At 43.2% G+C, this 25,982-nt stretch overlaps 1 protein-coding gene across 1 annotated transcript in view; it reads left to right on the forward strand.

Annotated features, from left to right (window-relative positions):
- The window catches only part of COL27A1 (collagen type XXVII alpha 1 chain), a 297,315-nt gene that overhangs the window by 114,100 nt on the left and 157,233 nt on the right, over positions 1-25,982 (forward strand). The window contains exons 8-14 of the mRNA XM_074973737.1: positions 2,239-2,292; positions 4,360-4,413; positions 13,375-13,419; positions 14,267-14,320; positions 19,088-19,132; positions 22,155-22,208; positions 23,484-23,528. Coding sequence (XP_074829838.1) covers positions 2,239-2,292; positions 4,360-4,413; positions 13,375-13,419; positions 14,267-14,320; positions 19,088-19,132; positions 22,155-22,208; positions 23,484-23,528 — 351 coding nt within the window. The remainder of the gene's footprint in view (positions 1-2,238; positions 2,293-4,359; positions 4,414-13,374; positions 13,420-14,266; positions 14,321-19,087; positions 19,133-22,154; positions 22,209-23,483; positions 23,529-25,982) is intronic.

Consider the following 25,982-nt stretch of genomic DNA (forward strand, 5'->3'; position numbering starts at 1 on the left):
GACTTGATGTAGATCTGCCCATGTCCTAACAGCATTCAGTGTTGGGGGGGAAGGGTTTCTCCATCAGCCAAACCATGTTTTGTAAAGCTGTGTAAAAGCTGTTCCTGGAATGGGGACTCTCTCTATCATCTGGAGGCCTTTTGGGCTGAAATGTTAGTGGCTCTTCTGAATTAATCTTCATTTCTATAATGATACAGAGAGGATAAATTTCCTTTGGGAGTGTGGTTTGGCTCTAGAAACCCTTGATGTTTAAAACACTGCTAGTAGTCGGATTTCTGGGCTGGAGTATTTTAATTTCACAGCTCCTGATTTTTTACAGATAGGAAAAAAAACTTTTTTCCCATGAAAAGGGAAAACAATATGGCCTGTTAGAGCAGGGAACTGAGCATCAGGACTCCTGGGTTCTATTCTTGGCTCTACCACTGTCTTGCAGTGTGATTTTGGGGTAAGTCAAGCTCCCTGTGGCTTAGTTTACCCACCTATATAATGGATCTAATAGCGCCGACCTCACAAGCATGTTGTGAGGCAGGGTCTTGGAAAAGTGCTTTGAGATCCTCCAGTGAAAGGTGCTGTAGAAGTGCAATTACTACTTAGTTTACACTACTCTAAGTGATCAAGCTAAGAAGATGTGACTGGGAAGGAAACATAAAGTAAAGACATCTGCCTGCAGGAAAAAATGCTGCTTTTGCAGAATAAAAAATGCTCCACATTCCATGAGGACACTTACAGCAACCATCTTAATATGCTCCCAGCAATAGCAGGTCCCATAAGCAGCTCAGAGGCCTGCAAAGGAGGATTCCACAGACAGAAAGAAACTGCAGGGACGATAACAGCTGCATGCAAAGTGAGATTATCTGCATGACTTAATTTACTGTTTGGCAAACCCAGAACTCTTCATTCAGAATTTGTACAGATACATCTGCATCAAGTCAGCAGTGCTCTCTACAGTCTACGTCCAAGAAGTCTCTGACCAAACCTGTCGGCTTGTGGGGGACAGAGGGAAAGGGAGATTTACACTGTTTGGAAGTAAGTGTCAACATAAGCCCGTCACAGTGAGGCTGGAGGAATAGCTGCTCGTCTAGCTGGAACCGGACCATGATGCTGTTAATGAGAAACACTGGTTAAAAATACTTCTTTGCAACTTTCATGAAAGGACCTCAAAGCACTTGACAAACATTAATTGACCCTCACAACTGTCCCATGCAAGTAGGTAACTGATGCCCATTTTACAGATGTGCATACAGAGGTTGTGACTTACTTAAGATCACAAAAGGGAAGAAATTATAGAGGCATAGCATTGAGACTTCTGAGTGTTAGGTACCAGATTGTAGTAGAGATACTAGACAGATCTAAGGTTCTGCATGTGCTAAAGCCTACCTGTGACATGCCAGAAGAATCTAGTACGTTCCAACCTTTTGCTCTCACATGCTCCCAACTAATTCTCTGTGTCCCATTTGGCCAGGCCCCACCTGCTAAGATTTCAGGCTGGGTTTTCCAAAGGAACCTATTGGAATGAGGTGTCCAAATCCTACTGAAATTCCAGTTGGGACCTGGGCACACAACTCCCTTTGGCTCCTCTGAAAATCCCAATCCTAAATCCCTGATTTCTCTGCAGGAGCAGGAAACCTGCAACTTGAGTCACAGCTGTGAGAAGGGAAAATTAAGAATACCACCACTTAAGGTACAATGGGCCTCTTTCATCTGCCAGCCGAGAAGCCCTACTACTGCTCTTGAGTCTTGCCGCTGCTAGCTCCTAATTAGTATACTGTTCCCTCTGGTTTCATCTGTCCCCTACAGTTAAATCTGGAAACAGCATCTACAGTAAGTTGCTGACCCGTACTACTTAGCAGTAGCAATGGGCTTGGAGTGTTGTTTTGTGATGGTAATTTATAGGGGAAAACTGGAGGTGGGGTGGATGGGAAATCACAACTATCCAGTAAATATGGGAAGGCATGGCATTGCTTTCTTCCAGATATTTCTCTAGTTATTTTAATGCAACCAAAAATAGTTTAAAACATTTAGTGCTTTAGCAGCAACAAACAATTTAAAAAACCAACCCCAGCCGATGCACCAGTAAAGTGGAACCATATAAGAAAACTTTCACAGGTGTGGGAGGAGGGAATGAGAGGAGGCACAATAAAATAGTTTTAGAATTTAAAGGCTCCTTTCAAACAAGACCAAATGTATAAAATTATATCTCTTCAAATATTGTGTCATGAGTTTAATTCCTTGTTTCAGGGCCAAAAAGGGGATCCTGGGCTGTCACCTGGAAAAGCTCGTAATGGAGAGAAGGTAAGCATCATTTTTATTATTTATTAGACAGAGATTGGGGCCCCGTTGTTCTTGTGGCTGTCTATATACCTAACAAGACACAGTCCCTGTTCCAAAGAGTTTACAGTCTAAGTAAAAAAAGCCTCAGAGGTTCCCACTTTACAGATGGAGGGGACTGAAGAATTAAGAGATTGTGTCTGCACTTCAGCTAGAGGTGTGATTGCACTTGTGTAGGCATACCCATATTAGCTTTAATCTGGCTATCATGGCTAAAAATAGCAGGGAAGACACAGCAGTGCCAGTGTCAGCACAGGTTGTATAAATGAACCTGGGGGAACCCTGGGTATGTACCCATATTCCCAGCCCATGCTGGGGTCTGTGATTTGCTCAAGATCACAGAGGGATTCTGCAGCAGAGCTGGAAACTCAGCTTGGATCTTTTGATCCAGTGGCTTAACTGCCAAACCCACCTAGCTGTCTGGGTGAGGGGGAGAGATTTATCTTGATCATCGTACTCAAAGTAGGTTGCATATACTCTGACCCTGGTGTGTGAGAATGGATTTTTGTTTCCCCCACTGAAGTCTAATCATCAGTGCAAACCATGCAAGACCAAAATGTACAGTCTAATTTTTGGTTTTAGCCTTTGTTAAGGATCAAGGGGTTCTATTGCTAGACCTTTTCAATAAATTAAGATCTGAGTTTTTGCTGTTTCACATGTGAATTGGTTTTTACTGATGTCTGGTAATAGGGGCTCACATAAATACTGAAATTAACAGAGGAACAATCAGAGTTGCCTAATGTGTGTATTGATTTTGTTCTTTTATTAGTGCCAGCACACTTCCTAGTTCATAACTCATGTCCAATGCATATGAACTTTTTTTCTCTCCCTCACACATCATGAGACTTTTCCTATTCATATACGGTTAATGGAAAGCATTGGCCATGAAGGGACTATTAATTTGAAGCCAGGTGCCTTTGGGCCATAAATTAAGACACCCAAAACCAGTAAAGATGATGAAGTTAGAGAACACTGAAATTATTCTTTCAACTCAACAGCATGAGGTGCCCTTGACATTTTTCGAGTTGCTTTAGAATGGGTATGACATGGAAAGCATCTACCAGAAAGACATGTAACAGTTTTCTCACAAAGTATGCGTAGTGTAAGCATGAGTAAGGCCCAGAGTATGCTTAGCCCATGTTAACAAGGCCTGATGGTATTTATAGAAATTCAGAGCTTTCAGCAAGAGTTTGGAGTAATGCCTAATTCTTCAGCTACTTATGCCAAACTCATGTTAAATAAAGACTGAAATAATCAGTGACAGTCGATGCTAAAGTCCTAAGAGTTCGTTGAGTCTAGTCAGAGAAAGCCAAACTGTGCTGTAAGTAAGGAACTGGATGTGGTATGTAAATAACTTGCACCAAAGGGCCTGGTCCATTCTTAAGATATTTCTAATACACCAATCAGGGTTGAATTCAGTCCTTTCCCAGGAGCACAGGCAACCAACAAATCTCTCCTTCTAAGCAGCCAGGAAAAGATCAGCCAACATTGTGTATACAAGGAAAATAATTTTATTCTTAGAGCTATCTGAGACTGAGTTGGAGCAATGGGTTGAGCCACTTTGGTAGTAGTAGGGTAGTTTATGAACCTGGCTCCTGGATTTGACAAGTGGAAGCAGCCGATGCCTGTTGTTCATGCTGCATTTAAAAGACAGGATTCTGCTATTTAAAATCCTCCAAAATGCAATTGCAGTGTGCAGCTTAAGGAGAGAATTGAAAAGAGGGCTCACATTCTGTTGGTGAAAAACTGGAGTCCCCACAGTAGCTGCAGCTAATTCACCAGTTTACTGTTTAGGTGAGCCAATTAATAAAGAGATTGTGAATTTACAATTATCTTTTAATGGCACTTTTTTTACTTCTATAAATTCTTTTTTAGTGGATTTCTGAGGAATTAAGAATACGAGTCACAGATACCAGCAATTCAGCCCCTGTATTGTGGAATCTATTCTATGACAAATAATTTCAATAAGAGTATATGGCAAGTGGGAATAAAAGCAGCTGAAAACTAATGAGGCATGCTTGTGTTTTACAGGGAGACATGGGTTTACCTGGTTTGAGTGGGCTTCCTGGACCACCTGGTCGGAAGGTAAGCACATTTCCATTTCTAGTGAATTAAACCAATATTGTCAATAAATAACTGTAAGTACCCTTCTCAAGCATCTTTTACCCTAAATTTTCAAAGTGCTTTCAAATATTTTAATTAAGCCTCAACACTCAGTGTCGGGGAAGCAAGTTGTTGTTTTTGTCTTACACATGGGTAAATTGAGGCACCGAGATTAAATGACACCAACGAGATCATGTCAGAAGCAGGGACTAGAACACTGGAGTTCTGACTCGCATTCTGCTTTTCTAGGCACTGGGCTAGACTGCTTTTCTGCCCTCTGACTCTGTGTATTGACCAGGAAAAGTGTCCAGGCTTAGATCAGGTTTAGCTAACACATGCTAGCCAAGTCATTCTAAACTTGGTCTGTCTTAGGTCCTTATACAGCCCACAAAACTATAGAATCTGACCATCTCACAAATTTTAATGTATTTATCCTCTCAGCATGCTGTGAGGCAGGACAGTGCTGTTATGCCCATTTCACCATTGGGAAACTGAGGCACAGAGAGGGTAAGTGGCTTGCCCCAGGTCACACCAGAAGGCTGTGGCAGAGCAGGGAACTGAACCTGGGTCTTCCAAGACTAGCACCCTACCCATTGGAACATGCTTCCTCTAAATGCAACCCTCTCCTAGGGTGTATGAAGGCTACCATCTTTATTTCAGTTAAAGCTGATCATATTCTAGTGTGGGCAGGAGCTATATTAAGGTACCAGTTTAGGTATGGCTTAGTTAGTGCATGTTATCTGAGCCCACTAAAGCTTGACCACATTTTCTGGTCAAGACCAACCCATATGCATTTGGAGAAGGAGTTTCTTTCTCTCTGTATTTTGAATGGAGCTTGAAATTTACATGGATCTGCTTTGTTTGCTTCCATATATGTGCCATCAGGAGCACAAATGTCACCAGGAATGTGAATGGGTCTGAGAATGCCACCAAGTGCTGGAGTGTGAGATTCCTCACTGTCATGTCCCACCATTGGTGTTTGCTTTCCCACATTAGTGCCCCAACCATGCTAGCACTATTAATTGTGTCCATGCTTCTAGTGGTGGCAAATTCCACAGCTTTGCATGAGTGTTTGTGGAAGCATTTTCCCCGCCCCAACACAATTCTGTTTTTTGTTTTACCCTGCTGCAAAGAAGAATCAATCTAGTGTGGTGAGTGGAAAGACTGAAATAAATGGCTTTCAGGGAGCATGAATGAGACCTCTCCCAGCCTGAAGATGAACTACCCCCCAACATGGGACGCCTGATTGCTTCTTCCTTACTATTTGATACACTAATGACTTTGGTGAAAGTTGCAAAGTAGTAGGGATTTCCTTCCAGGTTGCTGATGTGGAGCAAGCTCTGCTGATAGTGGCTGGAAGCTCTTCAGTGGCTTATGTGAAATGGGTCTCAGGGTCTTCATTGCCATTCCCAGATGGAAAATATTGACATTGCAAAACTAACCATCCTAATTGCCACCCTTTTGATCATCTCAGCAGAGAGGTCAAGATGTGAATGGGTCATTGAGAATGAATTGTCCCTCTCAGCAATTCCCTGGCCCTGTTCCCCACATGGGCATGGGCATGCACACAAACACACACCCCTACCTCAGTATCGGGGCTGTGGCCTTTAGAGTAGAGTGAGGTGGAATTTTTTGATTGAAACTTTTTTTTCTAGAAAAAATGCAAATTCAGCAACCCAGAAATATTTAGCAAAGTAGTGTTAATTTCACCTGGTTGTTTCAGCTGGGCATGGGGAGGGGGAAGATGGGTTTTTTTTTTTTTTAATTTAAAAAATGGAAAGGTTTCCATTTTAACTCTTCTAAACGAAACGTTTTGCTTTCAAATGACTTTTCATTTCTAAATTTCCTTTAACTTTTTCAGTCCAAAACAGATGCTTGAAATTGAACTAAAACATTTTGTTCAACCCAAAATTCATTTTTATGGAGGGTTGTTTGGTTCACCAGCAATTCAAAAACAAAAAGTCCATTTTTTTTAAATTTTTTTTTGCCCTGCTTTAATTTGGAGAACTTTCACTGTGGCTGCCCACCTGTTCCTGTTCTGTGGCTAGAGGGGTTCAGACTCCAGGGCTGTCACTTGGTCCCCTTTCATCTGCAGTAGATTCACAGTAGGGGGAGCTGTGCTTATTTATCCTATTCCTAAATACTGGGGAAAGTAGGAGAGGGAATGGAAGTAGAAATCGCCTGCAGGGGGCAGTGGTGCTTGTTCCACTTGAGTTGTTGAGTAGAGCCAGGCAGTGGACCGACTGGGGCTTAGCTAACCCCCACACTCAGCTTTCTCAAACTGGTTCTAATGAATTAGGTGCAAAGAACACAGTTTTCTTAGCATAGCAGCTCATAAAACGAAGCCTCGCGGTTTTGATCAGCAAAATGCAATGTCAGGACGGAATGGGCTTATGGTGGAAAGAATGGAGCAGGAGTAGGAGACTAAACAAATAGACCCAAAGCCACTGCACAGGTCCCACACCAGACTTTGGAAAACCTGAAGCACATTCAGGGGTTGTTGCGGAGGGGGCGGGGGAGGAGGTGTTTCTGTTTCTTCAAGGACACGAGTAAGTTGGATTGTGGGATTTTCCTTCAGTGCAGCAAAAAAGAGGAACTGGCTTGGCAGATGCTTTGGTGCTGCCTGGATTTTATTAGCCTTCTAAATTAAGAAAACTTTTTAAAGCTGTTGGAGAAATATTTGGAAAAACAATTTTTAATCTGTATTCCTTGCTGGCATCTCCCCAGTGAAAATACCATGGTGTTTGGCTGCAGGCAGGCAGCCCATTTAGCCTACAAGAAAATGGCAAAGTCTTGAAAATTGGCATAAGCAAATGCAAAAAGGTACTGTCCTTCTATGGGACAAGTCAGAAAAGAGCATCATGCAGGGGGTTTGGATGGAACCCATTCATATCTGTCTGTAAACTCTCTGTGTAAGAACTTCCAAAGAGACAGAAGTTTCCCTCATGGGTTTCTTTCTCCCACAAACATTTTTCTTTCTAAAAGAAGCAGTTGGCTCTGCACTTTTTGAGATGGAGCCGCTACCAAAGGCCTGTAGTTCCGTATGGCATGGTTTGTACCATAAGCAAACATGTACCATGTAAATTCACACGCCGTCTATTCCTTTGTAGGTTTGGATACTCTGGTCTCTGAGTGCCCACAAATATTTTTTGCCTTTGCCCAGCTACAGGGTATGTGAAACAGCTGTTCAAACAAGGGATACCAAAAACATTGGTGTGGTCTGAGAGAGAGACGTTGCTCATCCACTTCACAAGGAGTGAATTTTGTTTTTGCTGAACAGCAGTTCTAGAGAATGGTGGCAGGACCTGAGGCACCAGAAGGGAAGTGCATTAAAGAAAACTAATAGCTCATAAATGTCTCTTGGCATTTGGCTGTCGGATGCAGAATATGACCATCTTGCAAATTGATTCTACTGAAGTACTGTGCAACATGTCCTGAGACAGAATGTTGCTGAGGACAGAACAGCTGCTATTGTAGTTGAATGTAAGGCTGTGCCTGACTGAGAGGTATTGAAAGAGTGAGTGACTCACCCAAGGTCATGCAGTGAATATAAGGCAGAGCTGGGAACCTGAACCCAGTTTTCCTGGGTTGCCAGTTCAGGGTTCCAGCCTCAAGACCATCTTTCCAAATAGGCTGCATTCAGTGGCCTCTTCCAGCTCGGCCACTGCCCAAGGTCTGCTTGCTGAAGCCTGTCTGTTTCCCACAGAAATGCGAACTGTCATCGTAGCTATGACAGTGTGGATTATAAACATTGTCACAGCTGAGCAAATCCTTCAGTGAAGTGTAATTTCCCCTTGTAGTGACAGCCCCTTGTGTTTAATCGCCCTGTAATCATCAGGAAGTGTTTGGATAGGAGAGCAAATGTAATTGTTTTCATACACTCTTCTCTGTTATTTCAGTGCTATTTAAAGAGTATTGCAGCAGGTAAACATTTTCACATACCAGCCAGCCTTAAAATGCATGAGCTTTTTCAGCCCCTAGCTATGATTAACCTCAGACAGTGGTAATCATCAGTTTATGTGAAGAAACACATTTTAAACACCCCCGAGTTAGCCATAAATAGTGGAGTATATTTAATAGGATGCAACAATAATATACGGTCTGTATATTTAACTTGAGAGCTATTCACTTGGCTTTATATATAAAAACATCATGGTGCAGACTTTAGCTCAAGATCTTCTAGTCTCCAGATCTTCTTCTACTCATGCTGTAATTGGGGCTGGTAGGAAATCTTATGAAGCAATCAAATTCCTGGATCTGCCTTATCTAAAAGAAGCTTTCATGCTTCTTGATAATTTTTTTTGAGGGGAAGAGGAGGAGCTAAAATGTTCCTTATTTTTCTAATGTAATCTCTCTGGGGGGATTCTTGGAAAGGGATCTTGATATGAATGTAGCTCAGAAGATCTGTGACTTTTTGAGGACATCTTTCTGTCTGTAGGGGATCTCTCCTCATAGCATGAACAATGCTCTTTGATTTTTCTGACCCCAGTGATAGGCTCTGATTTGGATTTGAGATAGAGAAGTCACTAACTCTCCTGTGCCTCCATAGATTCTGATTCTAAAATCTAAATCAGGTCCTTGATGTGATCTTTAGGTGGGAGATCATTTGTTTTTATGCCTTAGGCATAGATTTCTTTTGAAAGGGACATCTCCCTCATTTAGTACCAACTTTGTTGCTGTTTATTATCTGTAGACCACCAAATCTGGGCTTGGCAACACATGAGATATAAATAATGACACAGTCTCTCCTCCACATAAGCTGACAGTCTAAACAAGACAGAAAAAGGGAAACTCTTTTGTATTGACATGAAGTGATTTGCTATCTCTCGGACAGATGGACTTCCAAGTCCCAGTTTAGCTGCTTAGATCCCAGAGTTTTGTGCATCAAGAAACTTTTAAAAGAGGAGCAAGAGTCTGCGCTCAGATTTGTTTGAACATCAGGAATCCAGAAACTTTAAATCTTGACCTTTGCAGCTATGTCTCCTGACAGAGCCTATCTTATGGAAAGGACTGAAAAAGGGCCCTTTTATTTCTCTGGGATAGGGAAGAGGAGACAGCCTTCTAGTATAATTTTTGGCTAGCTGTTCAAATCTCAGAATGGTTCTAGGCTGATGGCAAGTTGAAAGCACATTTCAGGTACCCAATCTGGGATTCCAAGACACTAGCTTCAGGGTATGTATATGAAGATGCTGGGCAAGGAGGTTGTTGTACAATACTTAAGCAGCCAGCTCTTTTCATTTGCCACCTATGGCACTGCCTTGCTCTTACCTCTGGATGAAGTTACTCATTCACTTTAAGGTGTGATGTCCCCATTCATGCCAGCCCTGTCAGGAGAAGTGGCTGGAGCAGCTGATTACGTATAGAAGCAAAGACATTACATTTTGACATGGGGCTACCTGGAGGCCTCTGGAATCAGTTTTGGCTCCTGCTGTTTTTCTGACACTGCCAGTCACAGTGACAAAGCACTGGTTCCCGGCGAGTGCCCTTTGCAAAGTGACTGATGTCAGATGTGAGTCCAGGAATCAACCACAGACCCTCTATGCCTGACTGAGGTGAAAGTCCCACATCCTCCAGGTCCCCAAGGAGCCGGAAATAAAGATGGAGGGCAGAGCCAAAAGAGAGGAATAGCCTGGTGTGCTCAGTGGAAACCAGTAAGCCATAGAATCTTTTCATCACATTTGTCTGATCAGTAAACCCCCCCCCCTTACCTCTCAACTTGCCAAAACCCCAGTATGGGTACATGATCTGGGACAAAGATCTAAAACTAGCACAGGTTATTAATGCTACGGTATGGGGGAAAAAACCATCACACATCGCTGATAGCTTTGCGAACTGCAATCTAGTGTCTAACCTCCCATTCCCAAATCAAGAAGCTACCAAAACACATATCTCAAATTTACTGCTGGTACCTTTGACCCCTCTCGGTTGAGCTTCAGGGCCTGATACAGAGACAGCAGGGTTAACTTCTCCCTGGGCTTGGCAAGGGCATGAGACTCTCCCTGCTCGTTTAGTCCTTGAACTCTTGGTGAGTTGAGGTTACCATTTGCAATGTTGGCTTTTGTGATCTAGACTCTGCTTCACTAGGAAATGAATGGAGACAATGTCAGGTTGCCAACAGCCTTTGGAATGCGACAACTTTTGGTCACTACCTGCTTGGAGATCCGCGGGTGAAAAGCACTTTATCCCATTACCTGAGCCATCAGGCCTCTTTGTAACTCTCAGTATTATGATCCTGATCCAAAGCCCACTGAAGTCAGTAGAAAGACTCCCATTGTCATGATTAGACATTGGATCAGGCCCAGACCCTATGTTAACTAATTATAGAAGGTTCAGCTAAGGCTTACTTTACCCCCAGCCATTTGATCTTTCATTGAAGTCCCAGTGTGTGACTTTCAGTGGCTAGAGAGAGAGAGATGAAACACAGGATTGTGATGTAACAGCAGGATCAAGCACGAGAAATGGGGTCATGAGAGAGAGTGAGTGTTTCTTTAAGCCCAAATATCTGAAATAATGAGTGAAGAGGAACGTGAATGGGAAGTAGACATGGAACATTGTGAGGGCTGCGTTCCTTTGCCAGGGAGAAGTTAGGCTGCAGGTCCTAGAAGATCACATGGGAAAAGTAAAAAGACAATTGAGCAGAAGCAAAGTCCAGTCACTTGTCTGGTGAGTGAACTGAAGGGCTGAGCACTTAGCCGAAAAGGGTACCATTGTGGCTCCCAGAGAGGGAAAAATAGGCCACCTAACATGTTTGACTACACTACAGTGACATCTTTGGATCTCCAGTCCAAGACTGGGTATAAAGTTATAGATCAGGAAATAATTATCCGTTATAACTCAGCCTGAAGGTATTTTTGTTGTTCCTATATTTTTATTTAAATGTTGATACTTTCCCCCTCCCCTCCTCTCCCTGCCCCAGCTTGTTTTAAGTTACATTTTTCTATTTTTTGTGTCCTCCGTAGTAGCCCAATTATCACGTTAGTCCCTAATTAAATGTAATCTTCTGATGTGCTTTGCCTCTACTTTATGGAGACTAGTTTATTTTAAATAGCTACAGTAACATAATAAAGGGAGGCAAAGAGTATAAAATCCAAGCGTGTTACTTGATATACAAAGGGAGATCTAAGTAAATCTGGAGAATGTAAACCACACCTTAAAATGAAGCGTCTGTTTGTTGGCAGTGAAAATAATAAACTCTTTTATCCTCTAATAAAAAGATGTACCACATAATCTGGCCAGCTGATTACCGGAATACAGTGTCCACTTCTGGTGTCCACACTTCAAAAAAGAGGCTGAAAAATTGGAATGGGCTCAAACAAGAGCTACAAGAATAATCTGAGGTCTGGAAAACCTGCCTTGTAATGTGAGATTTAAGAAACTCATCCTGTTTAGCTTATCAGAGAAGTATGAGATGACTTGATCATCTTTAAGTACCTACAAGGGAGAAGATGCCTGATAACAGCGGGCTCTTTAATCTAGCAGACAAAGGCATAACAAGATCCAAAGACTGAAAGTTGATGCTAGATAAATTTGAATTGGAAATAAGGCAAAATAAATAAATGAGGGTAGTTGGCCATTGGAACAATTTACCAAAGGATGTGATGGATTTTCCATCTCTTGGATATCTTTCGGAAAGATATATGTGATAACTGAACCCTATGTTACTGGCCTTGATTCAGGAATTGCTGGGTGAAATTCTGTGGCTTCTATTATGCAGGAGGCTAGACTAGATGACCCAAATGGTCTCTTCTGCTTTAAAATCTATGGATGCAATCCTGGCTGTATTGAAGTCTGTTGCAAAATTTCCGTTGATTTCAATACAGTCAAGATTTCATCCCATGAATCTGATTTAACGGGAATTGGGGGAGGTCACTGCAGGACATAGAGAATGTGACTAATCAGGTGGATCATTTTGTAGATATGTTTTTCCAGCTCCATTCTAAGATTGAGCCCTTCCTAATGGATAATGTTCAGGTACAAACAAAGCAGCTTCATCTGTGATACTGAAAATCCAGCTGCGAGTGGTGGTTATTTGCATTGCAGTAGCATCTAGAGGCCCCAACCAAGAACAAGGATCCACTGTGTTAGGCGCTGTACACACACATGGTAGCTGACTGCCCTAAAGAGCTTAGTCTAAACAGACAAAAGGTGGGAGGTGAAAAGTTAGCATGAATCATAAAACGGATTATAGATTTGGAGGAAACTTCTCTATAGAGCTTTCATAGATTCATAGATATTAAGGTCAGAAGGGGCCATTATGATCATCTAGTCCAACCTCCTGCACAATACAGGCCACAGAATCTCACCCACCCACTCCTGCGAAAAACCTCTCACCTATGTCTGAGCTATTGAAGTCTTCAAATCGTGGTTTAAAGACTTCAAGGAGCAGAGAATCCTCCAGCAAGTGACCCGTGCCCCATGCTACAGAAGAAGGCGAAAAACCTCCAGGGCCTCTTCCAATCTGCCCTGGAGGAAAATTCCTTCCCGACCCCAAATATGGCAATCAGCTAAACCCTGAGCATATGGGCAAGATTCACCAGCCAGATACCCAGGAAAGAATTTTCTGTAGTAACTCAGATCCCATCCCATCTAACATCCCATCACAGGCCATTGGGCCTATTTACCATGAGTATTTAAAAAGCAATTAATTGCCAAAATCATGTTATCCCATCATACCATCTCCTCCATAAACTTATCAAGTCTAATCTTAAAGCCAGATAGGTCTTTTGCCCCCACTGCTTCCCTTGGAAGGCTATTCCAAAACTTCACTCCTCTGATGATTAGAAACCTTCTTCTAATTTCAAGTCTAAACTTCCCATTGACCAGTTTATATCCATTTGTTCTTGTGTCCACATTGGTACTGAGCTTAAATAGTACTGAGCTGGGATGAGAAATTCAAACAAAGTTCTGATTATTTTTTTCTGTTACTCTTATATTTTTAAACAGGGATACAAAGGCTACCCTGGACCACCAGGTCATCCTGGAGACCAGGTGAGTGCCCCTTCCAGGTTCCAAGACTTTAAATCCATCCCTCTTTGTAGTTTATCTCTCGTCTGCTAATAATCTGAAATCAGGCTGAGTCATTTACCAAGCTTTTCAGTGGAATCAAAGTGCTTTTTCGGAGCCAGCCTAATAGAGAGATGATTTATGCAGCTAACTCCCGTGCTAATTGGGAGTTATGTACATACGTTAACCAAACATCAGTGGGGGCAGGGAGAAAGGAAGGACTTATTTAAGCTTCTAATTTATTTGCAACATTTATTGCCCAAACTTGTGCAAGTTTATACAATGGAAATAGGGGCAGATTTATACTCATTCTTTTTTCTTTACATTAAGTTTTCAGCTGGAGTTTACTAACTAACCACTTCATACTAAGTACTTGACTGTAACTCACCTTCCACCCCCTTTTTTTATTTGGATAAATCTGATGTTTGCAGTCAAATAGCAATGAATAGCAAGGCCTGTTATAGATGATGTTAAAGGATATTATACATGAATCCATTTAGTTTTTAAAAAGTTTGGCAGAGCTTTCCCCCTAGTAAAGCAGTTCCATATGCCAGAGATATAGACACAGCCTTACACCTTCTCTTAGCCTCCTTGTTCCAAACTATCTGCAGGTTTCAGTGGAGGTGGGAAGACAGCAACGCTTGCTTTATGCCTAGATCCTGTTGAGTTGGCTTCTGTAGCTTTTTCTTCTTCTTTAATTTATTCCTCTGCCTTTTTTTATCAAAATTTTCTTTCTCTTTATAAATCGGAAACAAGTTCATTCACAGCCCCCCACTCCCAAAATCTAATAGGCTGTAGCATTAACCTCACCTTTGTGTGCTTTTCTTTTAAGGGTGAACGAGGACCAGATGGGAGCCCAGGTGCCAAAGGTTATCCTGGCAGGCAGGTGCAGTAAATCTTACCGTGCTGTGCACAGAGTAGGGATTTGGGTATGCAGGTAGATATAAGCATACCCCACTAAATACGGTGCTCACACCTTGGAATGTGTTGGTTTATTTTTGTTTGTTTTTCCCCCTTAGCATAAATAATGTGGTCCTTTCTGATTTGTTAGTGATCATTCAGGTTCTTAGAAATGGTTCTGTTCCTTGTGATCATTGTCTTTGAAAAACTAAAGCATACTCATTCGACAAATTGACGTGATCCTGGAGAATCTGCTCGGAGTATCATGGAGGTCCCATGCAGACATGATCATGGCAGGATCTGCACTTGTTGGAGATGTAAACAAAGGAAAAACTACTAAGCATTTTTGTTCCTTCACAGATATTAATTCTGTATGGCAGCATCTGTGCTTTTTGTACTAAAAATCCCCTGCAGATGGGAACTCTGTAGAATCTGTTCCATATAGCTTCAGTTTCTCCTTATAGACCTTATCTCTGGAACTATGCTCACTATAGGCCAGGTTATGCGCTGCGGCTCCCTGAGTGTGCCAGCGGGGAGACAACAAGGAGCCACCGTGCCCCTTCCTTCTGACCCTACACAAGAGCCAGGTGCAATGGCGGGTGCAGGAACAAGTCTTCTCTGTGGCCCCTGGAATCAAGACATCTCCCTGCCCACTTTGCAATGCCTTGCACCCCAGGAATGGCTCAGGTGGGAGGAGGCTTTCATCCCTTAATTCAAAGGGAAGGAGTGCAGCATCTTTAACAATATTCGTTCTTTCAAGTGTCAGTCAGGCACTGGAGTTACACGTGTGGAAGAAAAATGAGCAAAGAACCTGGCTAGCTGAACATCCCTTCCCTCAGTTGCTCAATTTTCACTCTCTTAGCTCATGGGATGCCGTCATTTTAACCCGTTCTCCTGTCATCACAGTGTCGTCTGTGGTGGGCAGGATCTGAACTTGCAAGATAAAAACAAGGGAAATCTGGCCACATTTTTTCAGACCTACTTTATTAATCATAAAGAGATGAGAAGGGGGCATATGCCTAGTATCCTAACTAACTGCCGTTTGCAGATCACTTTTAATACCTAATATCAAATAGGAGAAAAACCTAAGACAGATGAAGTCTAGTGAAAATAAAAGATAGTGATTAAAGCCAGCAGCAAACTCTACCTATGAAGCTTTGTCTGCTCAGCCTCTTCCTAGAGGGACTATGGAAATAGGGTCAATCTGCTTTTGGAGATCCCTTGAGGAAGTGACTACTAGCTAGTCCCTCATGTGCTACTGTACAGCACTAGAGGACAATGGTTAGCCATAGGAAACTCACCCATGCTGCCTGATCCATAGCCCTCCACCTCCAGCATATTTACAGCCTGTCAAAGCAGAGCCACAATATAATCGCTAAACACAGTGGGTGCAGCTGGATATCGTTTTCTAGCAACGTGTCCACGCAATCCCTGGTGAAGAACAAGTTCCCGCCACGATGCTGTGATCACCAATGTCACCAATCATTTAAAAACTGTAAGATGGCATCCAGGACACACATCTTGCCCATTCTTAAAGTAGAAAATCTGCTCTGTGTGTCCTCAAGATCCAGTCTCTATGGCATGTGAGATCTGAGAGATGGGTCAGTAATTTAACCCCTGCAGAACCTACTCTCTCCCAGTAGCTGGCTGTATCCACATACTGGTAAATCTTCCAGCTCCCCTACAGACATGCTCACTGGACATTATATCATAGAGACTGGCCATGGATGTGAACAATGGAGGAAAATTCTTCCAGTCTCTCCTACGTCTTTTATCCAAATGCATCTAATGGAGACATCCATTTCCCTAGCCTAATAAAAATTCCATAGAGAGACACACTGTGAACCTGTTTGGCTTATCCTAGCAGTTCCTTTACAGGCATGAACGCTATAGATGCACGGGCTACGGTGAGAATAATCCAAGAGCAGGAGTGCCGAATGTCTCTCTTGGACCAGGTGGGCCAGCACTCCACATCAGTTTACTTTTGCACGCCAATCTTGTCCTGCTGTGAGCTGCAGTAAACAAACAGCCCTGCAGCACAGTAGTAAGGTGTAGGTGGAGCTGACTGCAAAGGGGAATAGACTAAAGAGACAGAAGAAAACTGACTCTCTGGCCTTTACCCTCTAAAATATGTGCCAGAAGCCCTTTATGCGTGCAAAATGTTGCAGGGGAAAATAGAACCGGCTCAGGCACTTTCTTTAATAACTGCTCTGGAATGATGCATGCTCTAGACTGCCTGGAATGAATGCGGAGAACATGCCCAGAGGCATGAGGCTCCAGCTGGAACTGTCCCCTGATCCTCCATCGCCGTGGCCCTGGTCCTGCAAAATTTTATTCACGCAAGGTCAATCACCAAGATTTTGAAAAATGAGTACCTTAAAGCCAGGCTCCCAAGTCTGTATTTAGAAACCTAAAGAAGAGTCTGATTTTTCAAAAGCGTGGAGCAGCTAGCAGCGCCTCCTGCTGATTTGTAGAATTAGTCCCGTGAGTTAGGGTTTGCAGGATTGGGTCCAGAATGAGTCACACTCTTGTCATACAGGTATGAACACAGCCATGTATCTCAAGGAAAAAAAAATCCCAGGTAAACACTAGAAAATGCAATTATTAGTGTTGTCTCATGGTTGAGCTTAATGTTAAACATTGTACCTAGCCCTACTGGGGGTATGTCTACTCTGGAACTGCAAGGTGTAATTTCCAGTTCAGGTAGACTTACCCACACTAGCTCTGATTGAACTAGTGTACTAAACAGAGAAGTGTAGCCATGGTGGTGGGAGCAGTGGGAAAGGTTAGCTGCCCCAAGTGCAGTCCCAATCCAAGACCCTAGCTATGACCATGGACAGCTGCCGCTCGTACTGCCATGGCTACACTTCTATTTTTAGTGGGTATGTCTACCCGAGATGGAAATTACACTTTCCAGCTCTCATGTAGATGTACACAGGTAGGCTTGTACTGTGTGATCACTTTCATATGACTCCAAACAGATGCTGATTTGTTAGTCTATTAATAATAAGGTAGTGCAGATATTAGATGAAACTTTCTGCATTCATACATCTTAGGAGTGAATATGAACAACCGAGGGTTCATTTAGCATATTCCAGAAATACAGTACTGATAGCATTCTAGAGATACCCAAGTCTGTGAATCTCCAGCATAATGTACAGACTAATGCACTGGAGAGTACAATCAGTAGGAGAGATTGAGATATTTTTATGAACCTAAACGTGAATGTTACATTCACACCCTCTGCAAGGCTCATGAGAGATTTGTACACCAGAACATCATGTGAGAGCATGTGTTCATGAGTTCAACCAACATCCTAACCATTTGCGTTATGGTGAACTGACAAGATTAGTGGATGCTGTTTAATGGATTCACAGAGTCTTACTCCCAGTCAGATATTCTGGACAAAGTATTTGTCCCCAGGTACATAGAAAACAAAAGTACTTTTAAAATGCAGTCATGGTCAAGAAAGTGGCTCTGAAAAAATGGCACCTTCTTATTCAAGAGATCTGAACCCTGTGTGTTTTCAGTCAGTTCTCCCTACTGACTAAAATTTTACTATTTGTAACTTCTGTCAGCTGTGTTGGCTCTGCAGTGCTATGGGAGAGGGAGCTTGGCTCTATTTTGCTTCGTGCATCATAGGCAGAATTGTTAACGATGTTCCGACGGCAGAAATCTTCTACTGGTGATGATGTGTGAGCCAGAAAGAGCACAACTTGACTTTCAGATCCCAGGTTGAATATGCAGAGCTGACAGCTGAAGAAAAAATAAACCTGTCCTTTTTACTTGTAAACTAGATAAATTTGGTCTGGAAGCTGGTGAAAGGCAATAAACATGGAAGCTCATTATGCAATTTTTATAAGGCCTCTTTTCAGAGTACAGCCCTGCTTAAGGGAAGGGCAGTGGGTACAGAAATACAATGAGATGTATTTTGAATTCTTTCCCAGCTTCCAATGCTCTGGATAGAACCTGCCCAGTGTACCTAATTTTTACAGATGTCATAAGGCTGATCCTCCTTCACTTGAAGCCCAATGGTAATTTTAGTAGTGACTTCAAAAGGAGCATGAATGGGCCCCTCATCATTGCTAGAAAAGTGGGTGCATTGATTACAAGTCTTTCCGCTATTGAAGGTAAAGAGGGTCATTCATGTCTTGGAGCTCAAAAATTTAAAATACCTTTTTAACCATATCCTGCATGTGCAACTGTGGGCCTGATCCACAGCCTGCTGAAGTCCGTGGGAGTCTTTCCATTGTTTTCAATGGGTTTTGGATTGGGCCCCATCTACAGTCCCCTCCCAGGAGTTAAGGTATTTTTGACATTGCAGACAGCTGCCTTCTTGTCTGTATGGTTCATTGGCGGCACACTCAATCCCACCTTTTGGTGAGTGCCACTGTCTACATGGTGTCACTTTACATTCCAACTAGCATTTGATTGCAATTTACTTGCATCCCACTATGTTAACCTCTCCAGTCTTTATGACCAGAAATCTCCATTCTAGTTCCAGTGTTCTGGGTCTCAGAGAGTGAGCTCCGTGTTTTATAAGATTCCTGTTTTGCAGAGTCATCAATTCACAACAATTAGGGATTTGTTCCTCTTCTCCCCCCACCCCTCATTCTCCCATATTGATACCCCTTGGGATAGTTGTGAAATCATCAGAACCATCCTGGGATAGTGCTGTAAATATGGCACTGCTCATTAGGGTTTATATTAAAGCCTCTCCACATTTGTCTTTGTTTTTTCTCTTGTGTTTCAGGGTTTACCAGGACCAATAGGTGAAGCTGGTCCAAAAGGCAGTCGGGTAAGTGAGCCATTTTTTACCTTGTTTTTCTTTCCTCTCTCCCCTGTTCCATCCCCCAGTATCTGTCGCTCCTTGTGATCAACTTTGCAACCCTAATATAAGTTTCTTATTTTTATTACGTAGAGCTCATTAATTAATTGATGCATCATTAAATCCCCAATTGGTTTAAAACTGTACCAAAACCAATGGAGCAACTTCCCAGTATTGCTGTGCTGCAAAGTCAACCCTTTCAAAGTCCAAAGAATTGGAGAGGAAACAAATCCAAATCCCAAAGGATTGGTCTCCCTACAACTTTGGTCTCAGTGAGGCCTCTCTAGCTTCATCAAACACACTGGTTCAGCCACTCCAAATACTTTGAAGAGGGGTTCTTCCAGATGTAGGCTGGTCCTGAGCTTTATAAGCAGAGAAATTTGGAATTGATTTTACATCTTTATGCATCACAACAAGCCAACATATTGAAGCCATATGCAAATGAGAACATTAATATCCCTGCATCTCAGCTTGGGTTTGCTCATCAGCTCAAGCTCTGGGGATTCCTGCTGACTGTTGAGGGATGAATTAAGAATTAAAACTGCATTTAATCACCTTTTGCTCTTCACCTACGATTAGAAATCCATAGTGATCCTCTGAGCCAATAAAAATGCTCCTCTCCTGACCATGTGGTCCTTTCTCCATGAACAGTAAATGCTACCAACTGGTTTCCATCACTTGAAAAATTGCAAGCAATAAACAAAAGCTGACTCCATAGCTAACTTTATTCCTGTGGTAGGGAAAGGGGTGGGGGGAAGCATCAGCTGCTTAATGTACTCTGGTAGACACAGATCTGTGATAGCACAGCTTGCTTCTCTCACTTCACTAAGTAGTAACCCTATTTTTGAATCCCCCATTTCACTAGAGTAACAGGATCTTGCACTAGAGAATTGTGTGACTTATGGTACAGTAGGAATTCAGCGTTCATACGGGTATTTAGGGTGTTCAATCCAGGATAAGCCCCTTGAAAATTATCATTCATTTGCTACCCCTAAATGTCTAGGACTGAGATTTTGAAAGCCACCTAGGAGAACTGAACCTCTAATTTCCATTACAATTAATGGGAACTTAGTCTTGATATTTCTTAGCCCAGATATCGACCATTTTATGGCTGAAAGAGCCGGAATTGTTCACCACTTCGGGCCCTCTTCCCCCACTGCCTTTTCATGGGAAATGTGGGGAGATGTGAAGGTGGCTGCATTGTGACTCAGGATGAGAGGACAAACAGTGAGTTAGATGGCTGGGCTCTGTCTGTGTGGTTGTATCATCCCATAGTGAAGTACTAGCTAGTTGAAATACTGACATGGTGTGGGATAGTGGTCTGATGGGCTCCCAGAGAGTCTCAGAGGCTTATTGGGATGGGTCAGGAGATTTGGGGAGTGGGAAGGAGGAGGGATGGAAGAAGTTCAGTGTCAGTGTTTGAATTTTTTTCTATGGCGACACAAGTTTTGGGAAACCGTTGAGGTGGCTACCTGCTAAAATTCACTTCTGCTTGATGCTATGCAGTTGACAGAAAGAGTCCTGTGCAAAGGAGCAATGCACAAGGTAACATTTTGTTTTAATCACTGCGTGCACCGAATTAAGCACAAGTCTCCAGTTACTGCAAGTGAAAGGACATGTACCATTTATGCAGCCGCTTTTGCCCAGGCAGGAGCCCAGAGCACAGGAGAAATATTGTAGAACTGAATATCTGACTATCACTACTGAACTGAGATGGAGCAGCCTTTACAGTAAACTGGATTTTAATGAGGAAGAGGAGACTCTTCTGATCAAAGTTAGATCGTGGAGGAAATGTAGGCATGTAGAAGGCCGAGCCATTGTGCATAGCTATTAGGAAGCTTAATGCAGACCCAGATCAGCATGCAAGGCCTGTGCAATTTCAGAGTGGGACCTTGGTGCTCGAGGAGAGGACAAGGAGTCTGGTGAAAGGCTCGTGGAGGTATTTGGTATGGTGGGCCTGGTATTTGTAAGTGGTCTGGCTAGAATCTGCACCACAGGGTGCCCTATGGAGAGCAAGAGACAGGATTCAGCAGGAAGATGAGGGAACAGATGTTGATAAATCGAAGAGGGTGCAGAGAAGAACCATGAGAACGATTAAAGGATTAGAAAACTTGCCTTACAGTGATTGATAGATGCAAGGAGCTCAATCTGTTTACCTTAACAAGGAGCAGATTATGGGATGACTTAATTACAGTCTATAAAGCACCTACACGGAGGACAAACAGTTAATAATGGGCTCTACAGTCTAGCCGAGAAAGGTAAAATGTGATCTCATGGCTGGAAGTGGAAACTAGACAAATTCAGATAGGGAAAAAAGGTGTAAATTTTTAATCATGAGAGTAATTAACCGTTGGAACAATTTACCAAGGGTTGCGGTGGAGTCTCCATCACTGACAATTTTTAAATTAGGACTGGATGTTTTTCTAAAAGATCTGCTCTAGGAATGATTTAGGGGCAGTTCTGCAGCCTATGTTATACAGGCAGCCAGACTAGATGATCACAATGGTCTTCTGATCTTGGAATCGATGAAGGGAGGGATGAGCTTCAGGGACACTGTGGGGAGAGGAGGAAAGGAAGACCAGGTATGAGGCTGACAGGAGGAGAAACAGAATGAGAAACTCCACGTGGACCAGGCCCTCCCACAGAGATCTCTGTTTGGTGTAGGCATGCAGTTGACCATGGTTGTAACTCTTGCTAACCCGCAACCCAGCTCCATTTCTCTCAGGTACGATCAGAGCCAGCCCAGGTAAGGTTCCATCCAGCTGGCCTCTTCCTGCACGGAGTCCTCATGATCCCTGGTGTGAGGGTATGTGCCCTTGGACTACATCGTGGAAGCCAGCACCATGCAGTCCATGGGCATATACACTTGCCTCAAGGTTTATTTCATCACGGCTGCCATAGACCAGCGCTGGAGGACGTTCTTCTGTTCAGGCAGGATGGAATAACTGCTGAAGGGAAATGTATTTGACTTCTTGTTTCCTCTTTCCCTTAGGGGTATATTGGTCTCCCAGGATTATTTGGGCTGCCAGGGCCTGATGGAGAACGAGTGAGTATTTTGTGAGGAAAGCCCTGGCTTTCTGTCTCTAGAATATCCATCACCCAATTTCTTCAATACCTATTGCAGCCTCTTCTGGATATGACTCTGTGGTCTGCTCCCTCGCTTTGCCTGCTCTTAAAAGAACAGGCAAGAATGCCTAATACTGAGACAGAGAGATGGTTATCCTCTTCAGTATGCTCCTTTCCTCATGTGGGAGATGGACCTTTGTGCAGTACATTAATGGGCAGCTCAGGAAACTGGGTTCCAAGCAAGGTGACACATTGCTATTCATAAAGTAGAGGGGAGTGTTCAGGTGGATTATATTTTTCCATTGTTGATGTGATTTTTTTTTTCTTTTGGTCCATCTCAGTGTAAGAAAAGCAAATGCTTAAGGAAAAAATCATTCCTTCAGCCTGGGAAAAATGTTTTTCCAAATTGACTAGTGATTTTGAGTGCTGAACTGGAAATGCCTTCAAGGAGCCCGGTTCTCTGAAGGCAGCTGCTTGTCCCTTTCTACTGTTGGGCTCCTTTCAGGTATCTCCAGATGGGCAACCTAAAGTTGAGGCATCCAGTGTGACTGGTCACTTTTGAAAATCCCCATCCCCTCACCCCATCTTTTCACTTACAGCTTCCATGCTTTCCAAACCATTGATTCTGATCTGGAAGAGTAACAGGGGACCTTCCTTTCTTCTCTTCTCTTCTCTTCTTACCCAAGCCCTTTTAAAAACAGTGCCATTTCACCCCCTTGCCAGCCACACAATAAAGGGCCCACTCTTCCACCCCTCCCCACCCCCCCCAAACCAGATCTTCTAAGGATGAAAATTGATTTTTATTGTTGCTCCACCTGATTGGCAAATACAGACTCCAGAAACAAGAGAAGCCCTTGAACATGTGTGTGCTTGCATGGGAGGGACTCTAATGCTCCGGAGTGGCTGATTTAATGCTCATAGAACTAAATAAGAAACATAAACAGAAGCTCTCTAGTGAGTGCCTTGGCTGTAGACTTCATTTGATTCCAGGCCAGTGGCTTAATTACTGCTACTGCTAAGCATAGCCTGCTGCCCCTGGGTGTGGATGATGCTTGTCCGAACTATGGGGAGGTTATAGTTAATGGGTTAAGGTTATTTCTCTTCCCACTCTCTCTTGCTCTCACAGCTGACTGCAAATAGCCAACATCTTGATTTCTCACCAGTGCCGCAGTTATTAGCCTGTTTTTTGTTTCCCTTTGTTTTGTTTGTTTTCCCATTCAGACCTATTTTTTTTTCTGTGTGTTTTTCCTTACAGGGTATCCCTGGAGTTCCTGGGAAGAGGGGCAAGATGGGTAGGCCGGTAAAGTTTTTCCTCGTCTATTATGCAGACTTTGTTGAATGAAACTGGAAACATAATCCTTCTGCTGCCTGGTTCTTTTCTGTAACTTCTGGTGAGAGCTGAATGGGGAGATCAAAGATCTCCTGATACCTTTCCAGCTCTCTGGATTGTACCCCCCCTGTCCAGACAATGCCATATACACAAGTGCATTTTGTATAGCAACAAATTGTGTCCATGAAATGCTTTATGGAATTAATCAGCTCCATCATTTTACTGTTATGAAGGTATAATAGCTGTGGATGGAGGGGAAGTGTGAGATCTAGGTGAGAGAGAGAAGAAATATTTTCCGGAGAGTAGATGAAGCCTAGAGTTGCAAGAAGGCAGGCAGATGGCAGGCACGGCCCAGGACAAGGCTCTTGCACTACCATTGGCCAAATTGTGTAGCAGGGACAGTGGAGAAGAGTGTGAGATGACCAGGGGAAGCAGGGAAGGGAGGAAAGGTAAGACTCGTGACTGTATCCTGAAATGAATGTGCAGCCAGATGACATTGTTTGGAAGCTCAGGGACTGGATGCTTTGGTGTAATGACTCTTCCCTGTATGTGTGAGAAAGCTGGCAGCTGTGTTCTGCCCAGTCTGGAGAGCTGACACTCAGGGAGTTCCATTGGCCCATTTGCTCCTGCTTGCTTTTGGCTGTGATCTGTTGTGCATCCCTTTGTAGTGGATATGTTCCCACTTTCCCATATCTGCTCTCCAGCACTGTTATGCCATCACTTGGCTTATTCCCTTTTATGCTCTCTCCCCTGCCAGGTCTGTTACGCAGTTGGCAGATGTACACGTGGTGTCATAGCCCTCTGACAATCCCTGAGCAGGCTTGTTCTTACATTCTTGTATTCAGTGCCTTGTCTTTCACCTAGTGTATGTTTCTGCTCTGTGCCCCTGTCGCTGTCATGCTTCCTTGTAAATTGTCCCTTTACCCACATGCAGAAAAATCCACTGCTCCCCTCCCTCATCCTTGCATGCGAACATGTGTTTTCTAGGAGTCCCACGCCTACCACTTGCTGCTGTTCTCACAGTAAAAGCTATGCAAACATCCTGACAATTCTTCATTCATCCCTGTTGACTATTCATCTCTTGGAGGGGGCAGGGGAGCAAGGGGTAGAAAAAAAATGGCCACATCTTCCTATAGTTTCGTAGAACGTTAGTTACATCAAAAACCACTATGATGAATAACTGCAAAGAGTCCATTGAAACTCTGACTCACTAACCAGAATAAAATAAACAAGGCAACCGTCGTTAGGTACAGGGATCTGGTCAGGGTTTCTGGGCTCTGATGTGTTTCCACATACAGTGTGCTGTATGCTCAACACATTCCAGCTGTTTGGGAGGTTTTTTTCGTTTTGTTTTTTTTTTGTTGTTGTTTTTTGGTTTTGGTGATCTTCCACATGAAAGTCTTTGCCTAACGGTCACTGTTACAAACCCAATGTTCCCTGGAGGTCAGCGGGATTCTCTCTCACAAATGCGTATGTACTTAGGCTGTGATTTTCAAAGGCCATAGGGAAGTTAGGTATTCAAGCCCCACTGAACTGAGTGCCCAATTCTTAGAATCCTTGTGAAACCTCCAGCCCCATTCCCATGATGGGATATCAGGGATTTATCAGAAATCTTGAACATCCTGTTCTGTTTCAGTTCTAATGCTGCACCCTTTGCTGCAGGATCCTCAGGCCCAGATCCTCAAAAGCAGTTAGACCCCTGACTCCTATTGAAATCAGTGGGAGTTAGGTGCTTAAATTCATTGATTTCAGTGGGAGTTAGGCACCTAAATAACCTCTCAGGCTCTGAGCCTGAGTACTTTCCAGGGTTGCATTAAGGATTGATAATGATTATCTACTTCCATAACATTGTGAGACACAGGGAGGTTAAATGACTTGCCCAAGGTTACAAACAAATTGCTGGTAGAGCTGAGACTAGAACTCAGCCTATCTGACTGCCGCTCCAGTGCCTTATCTACTAGGCCATCTGCCCTTCAGCATATCTGCATTATCAGTGGGCCCACTTCAATTTTGTTCATTGCTTCCCTGGTCTGGTAGGTTCTCTGTAGCTGTGCTTGTACTGCTGTCTCTGTCTGTTTGAGTTCCTTGTCATTGCAGTACAGGACCTCTATAGATTAAGCACTGGAAGTTTTGTATGTTACACTGTGGGCCTCCCAGGATGATGTAAGTGTGTAAAGATTAAAATAGACAAACTGGATATGAGTCAGGTTTTGAAACCGTTCCAGGGGAGTTGAGCTGTGCGGGGCTGTAAGGAACATGGTGAATCTGTCCTGAAAACAGCAATTCAGCTGACTCTTCCTCCTCCTACCGCACTCCTCCTACCGTGCATCAGAAACACACTAGATGAGTGTACTTATAAAATGTGTGGGCAGCAAGGAGTTCCCTAGCACAGGAGAGGAGGTCTGGGGCTTTGTGCTGGGAGAG

The sequence above is a fragment of the Natator depressus genome, chromosome 16 (genome assembly GCF_965152275.1).
Source record: "Natator depressus isolate rNatDep1 chromosome 16, rNatDep2.hap1, whole genome shotgun sequence".
Lineage (NCBI taxonomy): Eukaryota > Metazoa > Chordata > Testudines > Cheloniidae > Natator > Natator depressus.